A 12,814-nucleotide genomic window follows, 5' to 3' on the forward strand; every position below is an offset into this window, starting at 1 on the left:
GGTCTAGCTTCAATTGACTCATGATTTCAATTATGAAAAATACTGAAATCTCCCTAAAACCCCTTCTGATTATATTAGTTAAATTAACTTCAAATTCCAGATACTTGATAATCAATTAGAGAATCTGATCGAAATTTACTTGTGGTCTATTTTCTGGTTGAACTATTTACATTATTTTGATGATTGCTGTATCACAGATCATGCCAGATACTCGTGTAAATAATGTCTTGCTGTCAAATCTTGCTGAAAATGATCATATCTACTGGAGTTTCCTGTTAGCCTACAATAAATTCTATTTATAAACGATTAAAGATTCTCCTGTTATACAACTCAACGAATAGGAACTTGAATAGATTAGATATCTGTCAAACAACGCTAATAGTCATTCACATACTAATATTGTAGTGCGTTCAAGACTATAAATACGCATTGTTGACGAGTTCTAAGTAATTTAGCATCATTATATAGTATATTCAATATCGTGTCACTTAGATTAGTGACTTTGATTGCAACTCGGTCAATAGAATTCGATCAGCAGCTCAAAGTGACTAGACAAAAATGATGTTTGCCACTGCCCAATGATTAGACAACGTAAAGCTATATTCTATCGTCACTTATTTCTTTAATCTTCAATCTACACAATAATTCAGTTTCATAGAACAATCAAATATCACATAGTACTGTTATTATTTTTTGCAAATAAAAAATAATTTAAGCCTATCATCAGTACAATTATTCACTATTATTTTCTCTATTTCAGAATGATCCAACTTTGGGCTATTCTTATCCAGCAGTGTCAATATTTCCAAATATAGTTAATCCTATGATCATTCCTTCACGTCCGTCAGTCAATAATAACAATATTCCAATTAACGGCTATCCAAATCATCTAATCCCTTCTATTATCCCATCAAATAGTATCAATAATAATGGTATTAGTAGTAACCATAATAATATGAACAATTATTTAGTACACTATTATCCTACTACATCTATGTATGATCATCATTTGAATAATAGAATTCCAACAGATCGATTTCCATCGATAGTTTCTCCTCAACCTCCACCTCATATGGTCTACACTGGACAATCATCATCAAGATATCCTGTACCTTGTAATATCGATCAGTGTAAGCAGGAAGTGTTATTTTTGTGTGTATGTGTATATGTGTTTTTGATTACTGATTTTCCTGGTTCAAATTATCATTTTATATTTTGTACTTCTTTATCTTTTACTATAGCAGAGTTGGTTTCGATTAAAATAATCTCCGACATAGATTTATAAGACTCGCTTTACGTTCACTAACTTGCTTCATTTGTGACTTAGGTGAAATGGTCGTCTGCAAATAAAAAAGAGAGGATGTTTTTAGCAGTAATCGACTCTATATTGCTATATGATTGTAAAACATTGGGTGTAAATATGCGTAGGTTGGAGGTCTTTGATCATAGATTTCTCGAAGTTATTGCTCGTGTATTGTGAATTGACCGAGTGAGCGCTGTAAACTTTAGGTATAGAGTTCTAGGCAAAGGTGTGAAATAAGTTGATAGCACCATAAATCTTCGTTTATTGATGTGATTGGGGTAAGTTTTTTATATGACTGACCAACTCTCACTTCGAAGGACAATATTTGCTAGCGTAAAAGTGGGTTGGGAGAAACCTTGGAGTTGGCAAATCAATACGTATCGTGATGATTCAGTAGACCTATGTCTTAATGAGATCAAGAACCTATCTAAGTTAGACAACCTCTGAAAATCTGGAAGCAATGCACATCTGTCTCATTCTAGTATGAGAGTTTCCACAAATGTCGCAACCGGCAATCGAAACCTAGGCGTAAATCTCCTTTCATGTTTCCTGTGTTCTGTGATCTGACAGGGGTTCAAGAACAGAAAACTTCTCGGCACTGGAAAGCGTTTAGAAAGTACGTTTCTCAACTTTTGCATAAAAAACATCAAGAACATTTCTGGGAACTTCTAGAAAATCATCCTCTTAAACTGTCTCATCATCGTTGCAAGTTTCTTCTCAATCTGTAATCTTTTTTGCTAAACACCTATGCACAAACATTTCCACCAAAACATTACCAATCCTTAAATTTCGTTTTTAGGATTTTAAGTCTCTTTCAAGTCCTACAAAAAACCTCTAATGTAGTTAAGTGTGTATATTAACTGGACAGATTCTGTGTTCGTAATTATCAGTAAAAGTGTCTGTGTTGTTAGGGGAAATTTCGGCAAGGATATAATGTATAGCCGAACCAATGAAATCGAAAATAGGAAGTCTTGAATTTTGACGCGAAATTTTTCCATCTATATGACTAAATAGGATCTAGGCATTATAGCTGAGGTCAGTTCGTGAAGAAAACTCCAACTGTAATTCTATCTTCTAACTCTTAATCCTCATTTTTATTCCTCACACCAATCTATAACCCTTTTTTTGATCCTAGTAAGTAGTTGATATCTCTCAAGTTCACTTTAGCGTCTTCCAAAAGTTACCCATAAATTTCAATTTCAACAAAATTAGTATCACCCTTTACATTCATCTATAAACTCTCTGTCACAGAAAAACTATTTTATTGTCGAGTTATTTCTAGTTATTCAATTAAAGAAATATATTTAAAAGAAGAAGTTACATTATTAGTTTGAAGGTTGTATTTATAATTTTTGTCTAGAAAAACAATAAAATCTTCACAAATCTATCAGTAAAATGATCTTTAACATTTCAAGTTAAAGAGTTTATTTATTTAAACACATAAATATTGGTACAAGAGGAGGTACCAGATATATATGCGCCACATAAATCTCATTTGATTTGTATGAGGGCTGTGATACTGCCCAGGTGCCCAAACTGAAGCAGGTGGTTTTCTTAGGGGGCCACACCCCGAGCCTTTGACCTAAAGATCTGATCCACAAGACAGTGGAGCATCGTGAGGAGATGCAGTCCCATTGTAGCCGGTGACCAACGATTGGTTCATACGCCATCTGTTCCCTCAGGATACTGGAGCCCATGTACACCATTGGTTTGGAATGAGGATTTTCCAACTCTCGTAGGTGGACTTTGCGTGTCCACCAACCCGGTTAAAGCGCCGTACATTTGCTTTTCGTCCTCTCAATTTCGTAAACAACATCCGTGGTGCGAGAAGCAGTGAGTAGGACTTCCCTGGCAGAGGTTGTATACGCGTGGCCGTTTGAGAGCATTTCGACCGTACCAGGGCATCTTGGGACCAAGTTAAAGAGAATATTATCTTTTTAATTTTTTCATTTTATTCTTCTCCCTTCATCTCATGGCTCTTTTGTTTTTTAAAAAATTTTTCTTCCAGCTCAAATGGTGGCTACATATGCTCATGTAATTAATCCATCCGCCTATACAACTGTTGGTCAACCAGGATTTGTCAATGTGAATACACCTCGAGTAAATGCAGCTGAAATTATGTCATTTACAAGTTCAGGTAATACAGAACAGTTTGCTCCAAATTAGGTCAAAGTTGAAGTGAATTTTTCTCATCTTAAATGAATATCTTTAATATGCTTTCAGGATGATATTGAGAACTTAAATATACTGGGTACTTGAATATTTAGCATAATCTACGTATTATAAAGGTTGAGTAATTTAGTCACTAAAGAATCAATTCTTTATTCAATAAAAAATAAATCATATGGTTTAGAAATGGTGAAGATTTATGGCTCATGAGAATGATTTTGGTGGAGTTTTGTTCTTTGGGCTGGATGAATTGGTCGTGGAGCTTTTATTGTTCTGAACAACATCATCACAAACCAGCCAACTCAGAGTATGAAACACCACCGAATAGGGAAATTTCCCGTTAGCATATTAAGGCAGAAACAAACGATTGTTTTGCTAACATTTTGAAATATTTGCTGCTGGTGTGTTTTTTTTTCAATTAATTCCACGAAGCGTGCATTCTTTCTTCCCGCTTCCACACATCATACAGATTTATTTTTCATTCTCTCTTATCTATTATATAGAAGATATCGGGCCAGGAGTATCAACTTCTGTGAATGAAAATGATTGTAAGTTTAAAAAAAGTCATTTTGGTTTGTCTTTTTCTGCTTATTATGCTCATTAATCACTTTTCATCATATTCTACGGTCCAATTCAGTGTACACTTTTTCACTAGCCTTTGGATCAATGCGATTTATTAAGGAGATTATAAAAACTGTAAATAGGAAGCTTCATTTTCAGAGAATACGTAGGGATATCTAGAATTCATGTGTAGATATAGGCTACTGAAATAATTTAAACAGAGGTTTCTCATACTTGAATCCATCGCCTACCATGTTTGTGGCCTTGCAACAGTATGTAGTCCATTCGAACTAACTCTGCATATCACCGTTTGATTATCATCATTAGTAATTTATTTTTAATGGATCTTCTCTTGGTAATCCTACCGAGGATGACGATGAGTATCAACCACCACAGAAAGTAGGTTGATAACTTTCCCTATTAACTATCTTCAACTACATAATATATTTTCTACTTTGATCACTACCTCTATATTGAACAGTTACTCAGTCAGTCAAACACAGGATAGAATCTGGTGCATATGCACATTGGTTCGAGTTGTCATTCCAGTTGTAGCTATCTTGGCATGGTGGTCGGGCTTGCTTATCTCAATGATCCGATCAAGTTATATTGGCTGAAATATTTGTTCCGATAGGTTCTACTATGTCAGGCAAGTTGGTTAGGGGACTGTAAGACTAAAAATATCAAACTCATGCTTCGAGGGCGTAGTCGGACTGCTTACTGTGCTGATATTTGATCACAGTAAAGTGTTTCTTTCAGGCAACCAGCATCTGCAGTATTGCTGCCTTCCAACAACGCAAGGAGGGGGTTAGGAAAGGTTGACTCTAAAAATGTTACACACCACCTTAACTCACGAATTTCCGCCTCGTGCCGTAGATCTTTTGGAGCACGAAGCTGATACATTACAAAATCCTCACAGAAGGATCTTATGTGACCGCCTCAAACAGCTTTTCTTTGGGCTTTGAGGTCACGCTTCCAGGTTAATAATATTACCAATAACCTAGTTCCATTTTCAGATCCTTCCATAAGAAATATCCTTTCACTGTGTGGGCAACCGGGAGGTGAAAAGTAACCTCATATTTCTAACAGCTCTAGGAATCCGCTTTGTGTAGAATAGATGGAATGTGGTTGGCAGTGATATCCAGGACGTGCGTTTCATTCTATTTAGGACTCGTCATCCGAAAGTACCTGCATCCCAGAGTTTATCTTCACTGCAGTACTCGACCCCAGTATCGTTCTTTCAAAACGCCAACACGTAATGCACCAAGCTATTAAATCTAGATAATCAAATAGGATGAAATGCACACCCCTGGTTTTGTTGCTAGCCACATTCTGACTATTCTGTGCAAACTGCTTTCATAAGAGGTATACTGAGGAAATCCACACGGAATGCACATATATCAATCAAGAATGATCAAATTCCAGTTAAAATATCAACAGCAGGACGATCCAAACCATTATGAACTAGATTAAAGATCCCCTTTTTCACAATATAATCCCTTCATTATGTCTTGATATTCTAGCTTTCACCAACATTAACTCATATATATATATATATATATATATATATATATATATATATATATATATATATATATATATCGTCATTATGATCCTGTTTTGTATTCTATAAATCAATTTCAAACTTTATTGTCTATGATTAATCGACTTGTTTGTGTTACGGTTAACCGGTGTGTCATTGGTTTGTAAATTAGGGTAGGAATGTGTTAAATTATTATTATTATTATCATTCGACTTGTTTGTGTTACGGTTAACCGGTGTGTCATTGGTTTGTAAATTAGGGTAGGAATGTGTTAAATTATTATTATTATTATCATTATTATTATTATTATTTTGTTTTATCGGCTGTTTATAATGTTAAAAGGAAACAAATTATATTCTGAACATTATTACAGAGTGTATGCCAGTTTAATAGCTTGATAAAGAATACAATGTTATACATATAGGGTTAAATTGTTTGACAAAAGATTGAAGTGTTTCTAGATTGTTTTGAGGGGGACATTTATCCAATAATACAAAGCAACAGTTGATACCCAGATATTTTCAGTAGAGGTGAACTGATGGAACAGTTTGTCAATATATGAATAATGTTGTGACAGGGGGGTGAGAACCAATTCCAGTTCCATTACAAAATAAATAAACAAAACAGAGAACATTTTATTTTGTACAGTAAATATACTATCAATGTCGTTGTTGTTGTTTATCTTAGCTACCACTAGTCTTAAAGTCTTTTTTTGTTCTTTCTTAATTAAAAACTGATTATTTGTCTAACCAAGTCTGACATGGAAAGGAGATAATAATAATAATAATAATAGGGATAGTGCGCATAAGTTTTGTTCGGTTTCAAGTAATTGAAATGTTAAGTCTTGGTTTCGAATTCAATGTATCTTTTGTGCTTTTTTTGTTCTTTCTACAATCCGGTCTCGTATGAATGTCAGTATTAGAAATACTGTATTTCTATGCAGATTATAATATATGGAAACTTTGATTGATTTGTCACAGTTTTAGAGAGAGTGAGAGAGTAACTAATATAATGAACTATGGGAATGTGAATATGTTGGAGAATAGTATGTATAAAAAAAAAGAAATAGTTCTCTACGTAGATATAACTTCATGAATTGAATACAGTTATATTGATTGATGTTAAAAGTCAATCTAAATTATTTCGGTTTTGGAATGAATAGGTTTATGTTGTACGCATGAATGAATTTCAACGTAACCTAATCGTTAAAGAGAGAATGTTTGGGACATGTAATCAATTTTCATCAACTGAACTCATTACATTACGTCAACATAGATGCCTTAGAAATATTGCTTACATCTGCTAGGAACATCGGGTAAGTAGCAGTAGTGAGGTTAGACACAGGGTATTAGGGAATGATGGTAAACCAGTTGATGAGGTGATGAATCTTCATCGACTGAGATGGTTTGGCCGCGTGTTACGTATGCCCGAACACCGATTACCACGAAACGCTATGCTGACTAGTATTGGGGATGGTTGGAAGAGAGTTAGGGGCGGCCAAACCAAAACGTGATAACATTAAAGTTCAGATTTATATAAAAGATAAATAATGGACTTATATGCTCCACTGAAATCCATTTTGAACCACTTCATATAATGTTTTCAACCACTGGTCAGATCTCAACCAAAACGTATGCATCTACCAACATAACTCAAACCAAAAGTCAACTAATTTTAGTACTAATGTTATATCTTGGTTTCTCTACCCCCGTTAGTTCTCTTATAAGATACTGTTACACAATCTTATCAACATTAGTTCACCTCGACATCACTGCCTCCTCGAGTGTTCCACCGTGTGTATCTTTGGGTTAACATCTGTTATCATATACTTTTAATTTAGGTATATTTTTACTTTCAAAAACTATATTCTACAGTCATAGATTAAAATGCAAAAAGCCTCTGCATATAGTACTCGCTATGTGAGATAAAGACAAATAGCTTGCCCTCACCACAGCTAGCACAAGTTTGCGGAAGCTGATGAAGAATTTTTAATTTCTGCTAATATGACTTCCAGGATAAATGGGACATTGTTGTAGACACCGAAGAGTTTTAACTCAGTATTCATTTACAGTCAGCTGCAAAGTACATAATCTATTCATGAAGGGTAGGGATAAAATATGGTTGTTTAAACCTATGTAAGTGGAGCTGACTTTAAACTTACAACGCTATGGTTGAAAGTCGGGTATTTTAACAATTAACTGATAGCTTTCGAATGTTGTTTGAAATAAGATGAAATTACAAAAAGGGACGTAAGAAGAGTTTGTGGAGATTGCTAAATCTTATGATTTACATCACTTACTGATCTTATTTAGACAACTATTGAAAACTCGGAGACACTGTACTCCTTACAGCGCTCATCTACAGTCCGACAGGAGATCGGATCCTTCAGTAAGTACCTAAACTCTAGAGCACTGAGCTGTTATCTAATGATTTATAAGTTTATTTTGATCAGTGCGTTGTATTGCATGTTCATTTTGAAACTCTATTCGTGGATAACTGCCATTGGATCCCAACTCGGTGCCCTAAAGTTGGACCTTCACTGCTAGATTCGACGGTCTTGGATCCGATCCTCGATGTAGTTGTAGATACACACTGCTGAGGAATCTCATACAAGAACAAAACCGTTGTCTATTGTCTCCTAGTTTTCATTGTTCAACAAACTGCTGTCAGTTCATGACTTAAATTATGAAGAAAACGTAGATCTAGCCAGGTAGTGGCAGTCCATAAAGTCATTATTGACTATTAGTTTTTTTTTTTGTGTAAAAGTCTAAACTTTCTGACACAATTATACCTTGAGTATTCTTTCAAAGTGAAGTGTTTGAAACTGTAGATATGCATTACTAAAAACAACAGTCAAAATATTGAAGAATACACTTCTCATTTACCCCCACATGTACGTAAATTTCTATTCATTTATGTTCTCTGTTATATTGGTTTCCGCTACATCTTTCCCGTTGCTCTGTTTGTATATGACTCCATAGATAACTATCTTTTGCTTCATATTACTTTATTGGACTTTTAATTGTCTAACTTCTGATTACTGACGAGAAAAAATGAGTAGATTGCATTAGTCTACTAATTAGTTAACACAAAGGTTAATAATATGCCGAGAAATTTCCGAAAGCTACCAACAAACATTAATAGACTTTACAAGTGATATGGAAGTTTTCTCGTAAAATGTTGAATTCGTCAATCTTTTTTTCTACATTCGATGTTATCTTCTTTGCTTTATGGTTTTTAGTAACTCAGAAATTTCTACCTGTTAATGGAGATGATCATTCGCGGAATAAGGCGTACATTAGTAGTCCTGTAAATCATACACATACTACACCTAAATCGAAACGTTCTTCATCCGGAACAACTGGTTCTCGTTCAATAACATCACCTAGACGGCGACCTTTGCCTAATTCAAATCGAAATGAGCGAAATGCTGATTTATATTCCAATGAATCTGTTGTGGCAGACCAACAGAATTTGATGAGTCGTAGTAATAATAATAGTAATAACAATACAATGACACAGGTGAAACAAGGATCTAATCGTAATTCTGTAATTGGAAATCACAATGGAGTTGAAGGTGAACATGAGGTTAGTAACTACTGAAGTGGAATTCTGCCATTTTTAGTGTGCGTGAATATTATGTAACTGCGATCGACAACCTTGTTGAATAGTTTGTAAAAATTAGTTGAATTCGCTGTAGAAACTGTCTCGGGAAATATTTAATCTCAAGCGAATCGATCCCATTACGATTATAGGTACACATTGCTGATGAGTGGCAATCAGGACTAAACGTAGGTTCAGGCTTTCCTACCGATTACCTCCGATCACTTAATTTCAAAAATCCTATTCATGAGATGTTGAGTCACAGTAACTGGTGGTAGTCACACTGCTAATTGGTCGACAAAATTCGATCACCATAGCTGAGGAATGAATGAACGTGGCATTGGTGATCAGTCAAGTTTAATGACTCAGTATTACAAGTGATCAGTCACTGCCTGAATAGCTCAGTAGTTATGTCGTAAACTGTGAAGTTGGGTGATTTGAATTCGATTCCCACGGGGACGCTTTAGTTCCCTCAAGATTGCATGTATTCCTTGCTAACGAAAGTAAAGTCAAGTAACATGGTCTCACCAGCATTTTTTCACTTATCATTTGACCTATGTCTAATTGACCCAGTGTATCTAGTTTATGTACTCGCTAAAATTGAGGGATTATAATTATCAGAATAAGTTTATGTGACATGGGATGCGAGGAATAATAACGTTATTCGAAATTAAATTAAATGTTTGGTTGAAGAGTACGTTTGAAATATGAATTTGGGTTTATGATTGAAGAACTTGACCAGGAATTATTGAAAAGAATATTTTTTTCTTCGTTCATATATTTAGTTAATTATTCCCGCCCAACATAGTGGGAGAAGCCTATTGGCCCTTTGGGAAATTAGAAGAACCTTGTAAAGAGTGAGACTGACTACTGGAGAAAACAAATCAAACGTATTTATTTTGGTTCACATCGGGGTCTTTATGTGTATTTAGAGATTGTGATATCAATAGTATGGGGTTCAACCTTACCCACACTGCATAGTGCAGACGGACGCATGTTGGCCTACACCACACTTTCTTATCACTTATGAAAGCTTTTATGCTGACGAAAAGCGCTGATGAGCTGTTTGTGAGTACACCAATGGAGAAACGTGGGACTTTCTCCCAACTATGTTGTATATGCACTTATTTGAATTCACATTCAGCAATAAATACACTCCAGCAATACACATATAGTCATAGGTGGGGTGTGGTCTCTGGTATGCGTTACATTTAATCGTGGAATGCGCAAACAAGTTGACTCATCTCTTAAGTACTTATAGGCGTAGAAGTTTCCACTCATAAATATACGTTGTATGCACGTTTAGAACAGAAAGTCTGAGACCCATACACTCCGTAGGATACATTTGGGTTTAGATGCAATCATTCCAGTCCATGTCCCAGTGGATTCGACCATTAAATGAATATCAAACACTTAAATCATTATACAATTAAGTCGTCGTAGACGATGTGTTCACTTCACGCTCATATTACAAGCAGTTTCAGTGCTAATCCCTGTGCACTGGTTACGGTAAACTTTATAGCCAACACTCTGGCCCACCCCTGCCGAACCTTATGACCCTTCCAGACGGAGTCTGTTCAGACACAAAAGGTAAATCTTTATCTATCACCACAATCATGCTCTCGATTCAAAGTTAACCTTTCTCTTCTTGCTAATCAAAATTAAGATAGAGTAGATGATTAGCTTGATCTTCACTGGTTTCATCAGAGGGGAGTAGTCAGTCGGGTCTCCGCTTTTCCGCTTGCGTTAATTCATAAAGAAAAAGAACATTCACTATCCTACTTCATTGAATTATCGTTCCTAACTGATATTTTCTTTTTTCTTTTAACTATTGAATTATATGTGTGTATATTTATAATCTATTACATATTATCATTTCAATTTATTGAATAGGGTGTTCAAAAAGCATTTAGTAGTGAAGAACTTACACAAGAAATGGCTAATTTAGAAGGTTTAATGAAAGATCTTAGCGCTATAGCTCAAGAAGAATTTAATTGTTAATAGTTCTACCAAATATATGAACATTATTATCACTATTATGTAATCGTTGTAACTGTTAGGGTTGTTTTTGTATTTTCTTCAAATTGCATTTTATTTTTAATCGGGATCATGATGGTGATAAGTTACTTGTACATTTATACACAATCTCAATCATGATATAGATACCATATTTGATTATCTTCTTTCTTCCTTCCTTCCCTCTCTCTATATATGTGTGTGTGACATAATTGTTGATGTAAATCAAAACGTTTATAAATTTAGAGTACAACAGTACCTCAATGTATATGCTCAACATATTTATTATACTCGTTCTTGTTCATACTTATTTTGATTTATCAACATCTATGATATTCATCTATTAATGTATCTGTTTTGAGGTTGTCAGCTTACTACTACTATCCAGTTTCATTGCTCTCTAGTCTCTCCTTTACAACATAATCATTAGTTCATAATACTTTTTCCAGTAAAAAAGATAGATGATGGAAGTGATATAGTTCCCGATTTTTTGTTTCTTTGGTATTTTCTTTTTCTATTTTCAGATTTAATCCTACCCCTTACTCAATTCCTGTCTAGGTATCTATTTTTTTTTTAAATCGATTATCCTCGATACGTATGAAGTTGTGTTTTTGTTTACTGTCCGTTCGGATGACATTTATTTTTCTCTCATCATTTTTGGTGGTTTTCTATTACTACTTATTTTAAGATAAGTAGTATAGGTGTATTACACAAAAACTGTTGAACATCGCCTGAGTTTTCCATCCTCTCGTTAGGTTTTTTTTATTTTACTAATACAGCTTTTTTTGAGTTTATCTTTTTTTCCTTTTTTTTTTTAAAAAAAGTGATGTTTGAATAATGAGACCATGACCATTTTTGTATTGTTACTATTCATAGTATATTTGCCTTGTTTAATCAACCCCCCCCCCCGCCACCCACTCTTCATCGTCTTAATGTTTCTTGTTTACTTTGTATTGTATTTCATTTTCTTTTTTGTTGTTTTTTTTGTTTCCCAAACGAAATGGTTATTCTTTTGAAAGGGAAACAATATATGCATCAATAGTAATGATGATGATGATCGGTATTTTCCTTTATCTCTGCTTTGTGTTTCCATTACATTTATGTACATAATAATCATAAATTATTCCATTTAAAAATGAATTTCCGTTCGTTTGTTTCTATGACATACTATATGAATTTCTATAAACCGGTTAATCAATTAATTATGGTTTATAGGTAAATATAAACAACGAGATAATTCAAATGTTTAATATTAATGATTTAAAAATCGTACCTGTTACACAAGCTAGTAGGTAACGTGCTGAGTGTTTAAATCGATATGTACTATATCTGAATCTCTGTGTAACTATCAACACTAAAATGTCAGTCAGTCAGTCACAACGTAGAACTTCGTACGTACGTACATCAGTTCGAGTTGCCATACCACATTAGCACAGAGATGAAGTTATCGATTCAAATCCCATATTGGTAGAAGTAGTAAGAGTATAAGTATTATGTGAAAGATTAGGGTGTGACGATGTTATTGAAGGAGTATAATATAGTGAAATAAATTTGGAAAGAGAAAAAGGATAGGAACATGAGGAATTCAGAAGATTAGAATTTGGCAGAACACAAAGAGT

General features: G+C 34.4%; 1 protein-coding gene across 1 annotated transcript in view; it reads left to right on the forward strand.

The window, feature by feature from the left end:
- Smp_165740 (putative cell adhesion molecule) overlaps positions 1-11,368 on the forward strand; it is a gene marked incomplete at its 5' end in the record, with an annotated part of 47,552 nt that extends 36,184 nt beyond the window's left edge. The window contains 6 exons of the mRNA XM_018798637.1: positions 761-843; positions 1,021-1,130; positions 3,312-3,440; positions 3,976-4,020; positions 8,818-9,164; positions 11,073-11,368. Coding sequence (XP_018653559.1) covers positions 761-843; positions 1,021-1,130; positions 3,312-3,440; positions 3,976-4,020; positions 8,818-9,164; positions 11,073-11,180 — 822 coding nt within the window. The 3' untranslated portion in view covers positions 11,181-11,368. The remainder of the gene's footprint in view (positions 1-760; positions 844-1,020; positions 1,131-3,311; positions 3,441-3,975; positions 4,021-8,817; positions 9,165-11,072) is intronic.
- Between the last annotated feature and the right edge of the window lie 1,446 nt (positions 11,369-12,814).

Source organism: Schistosoma mansoni, chromosome 7 (genome assembly GCF_000237925.1).
Source record: "Schistosoma mansoni strain Puerto Rico chromosome 7, complete genome".
Taxonomy (NCBI): Eukaryota; Metazoa; Platyhelminthes; class Trematoda; order Strigeidida; family Schistosomatidae; genus Schistosoma; species Schistosoma mansoni.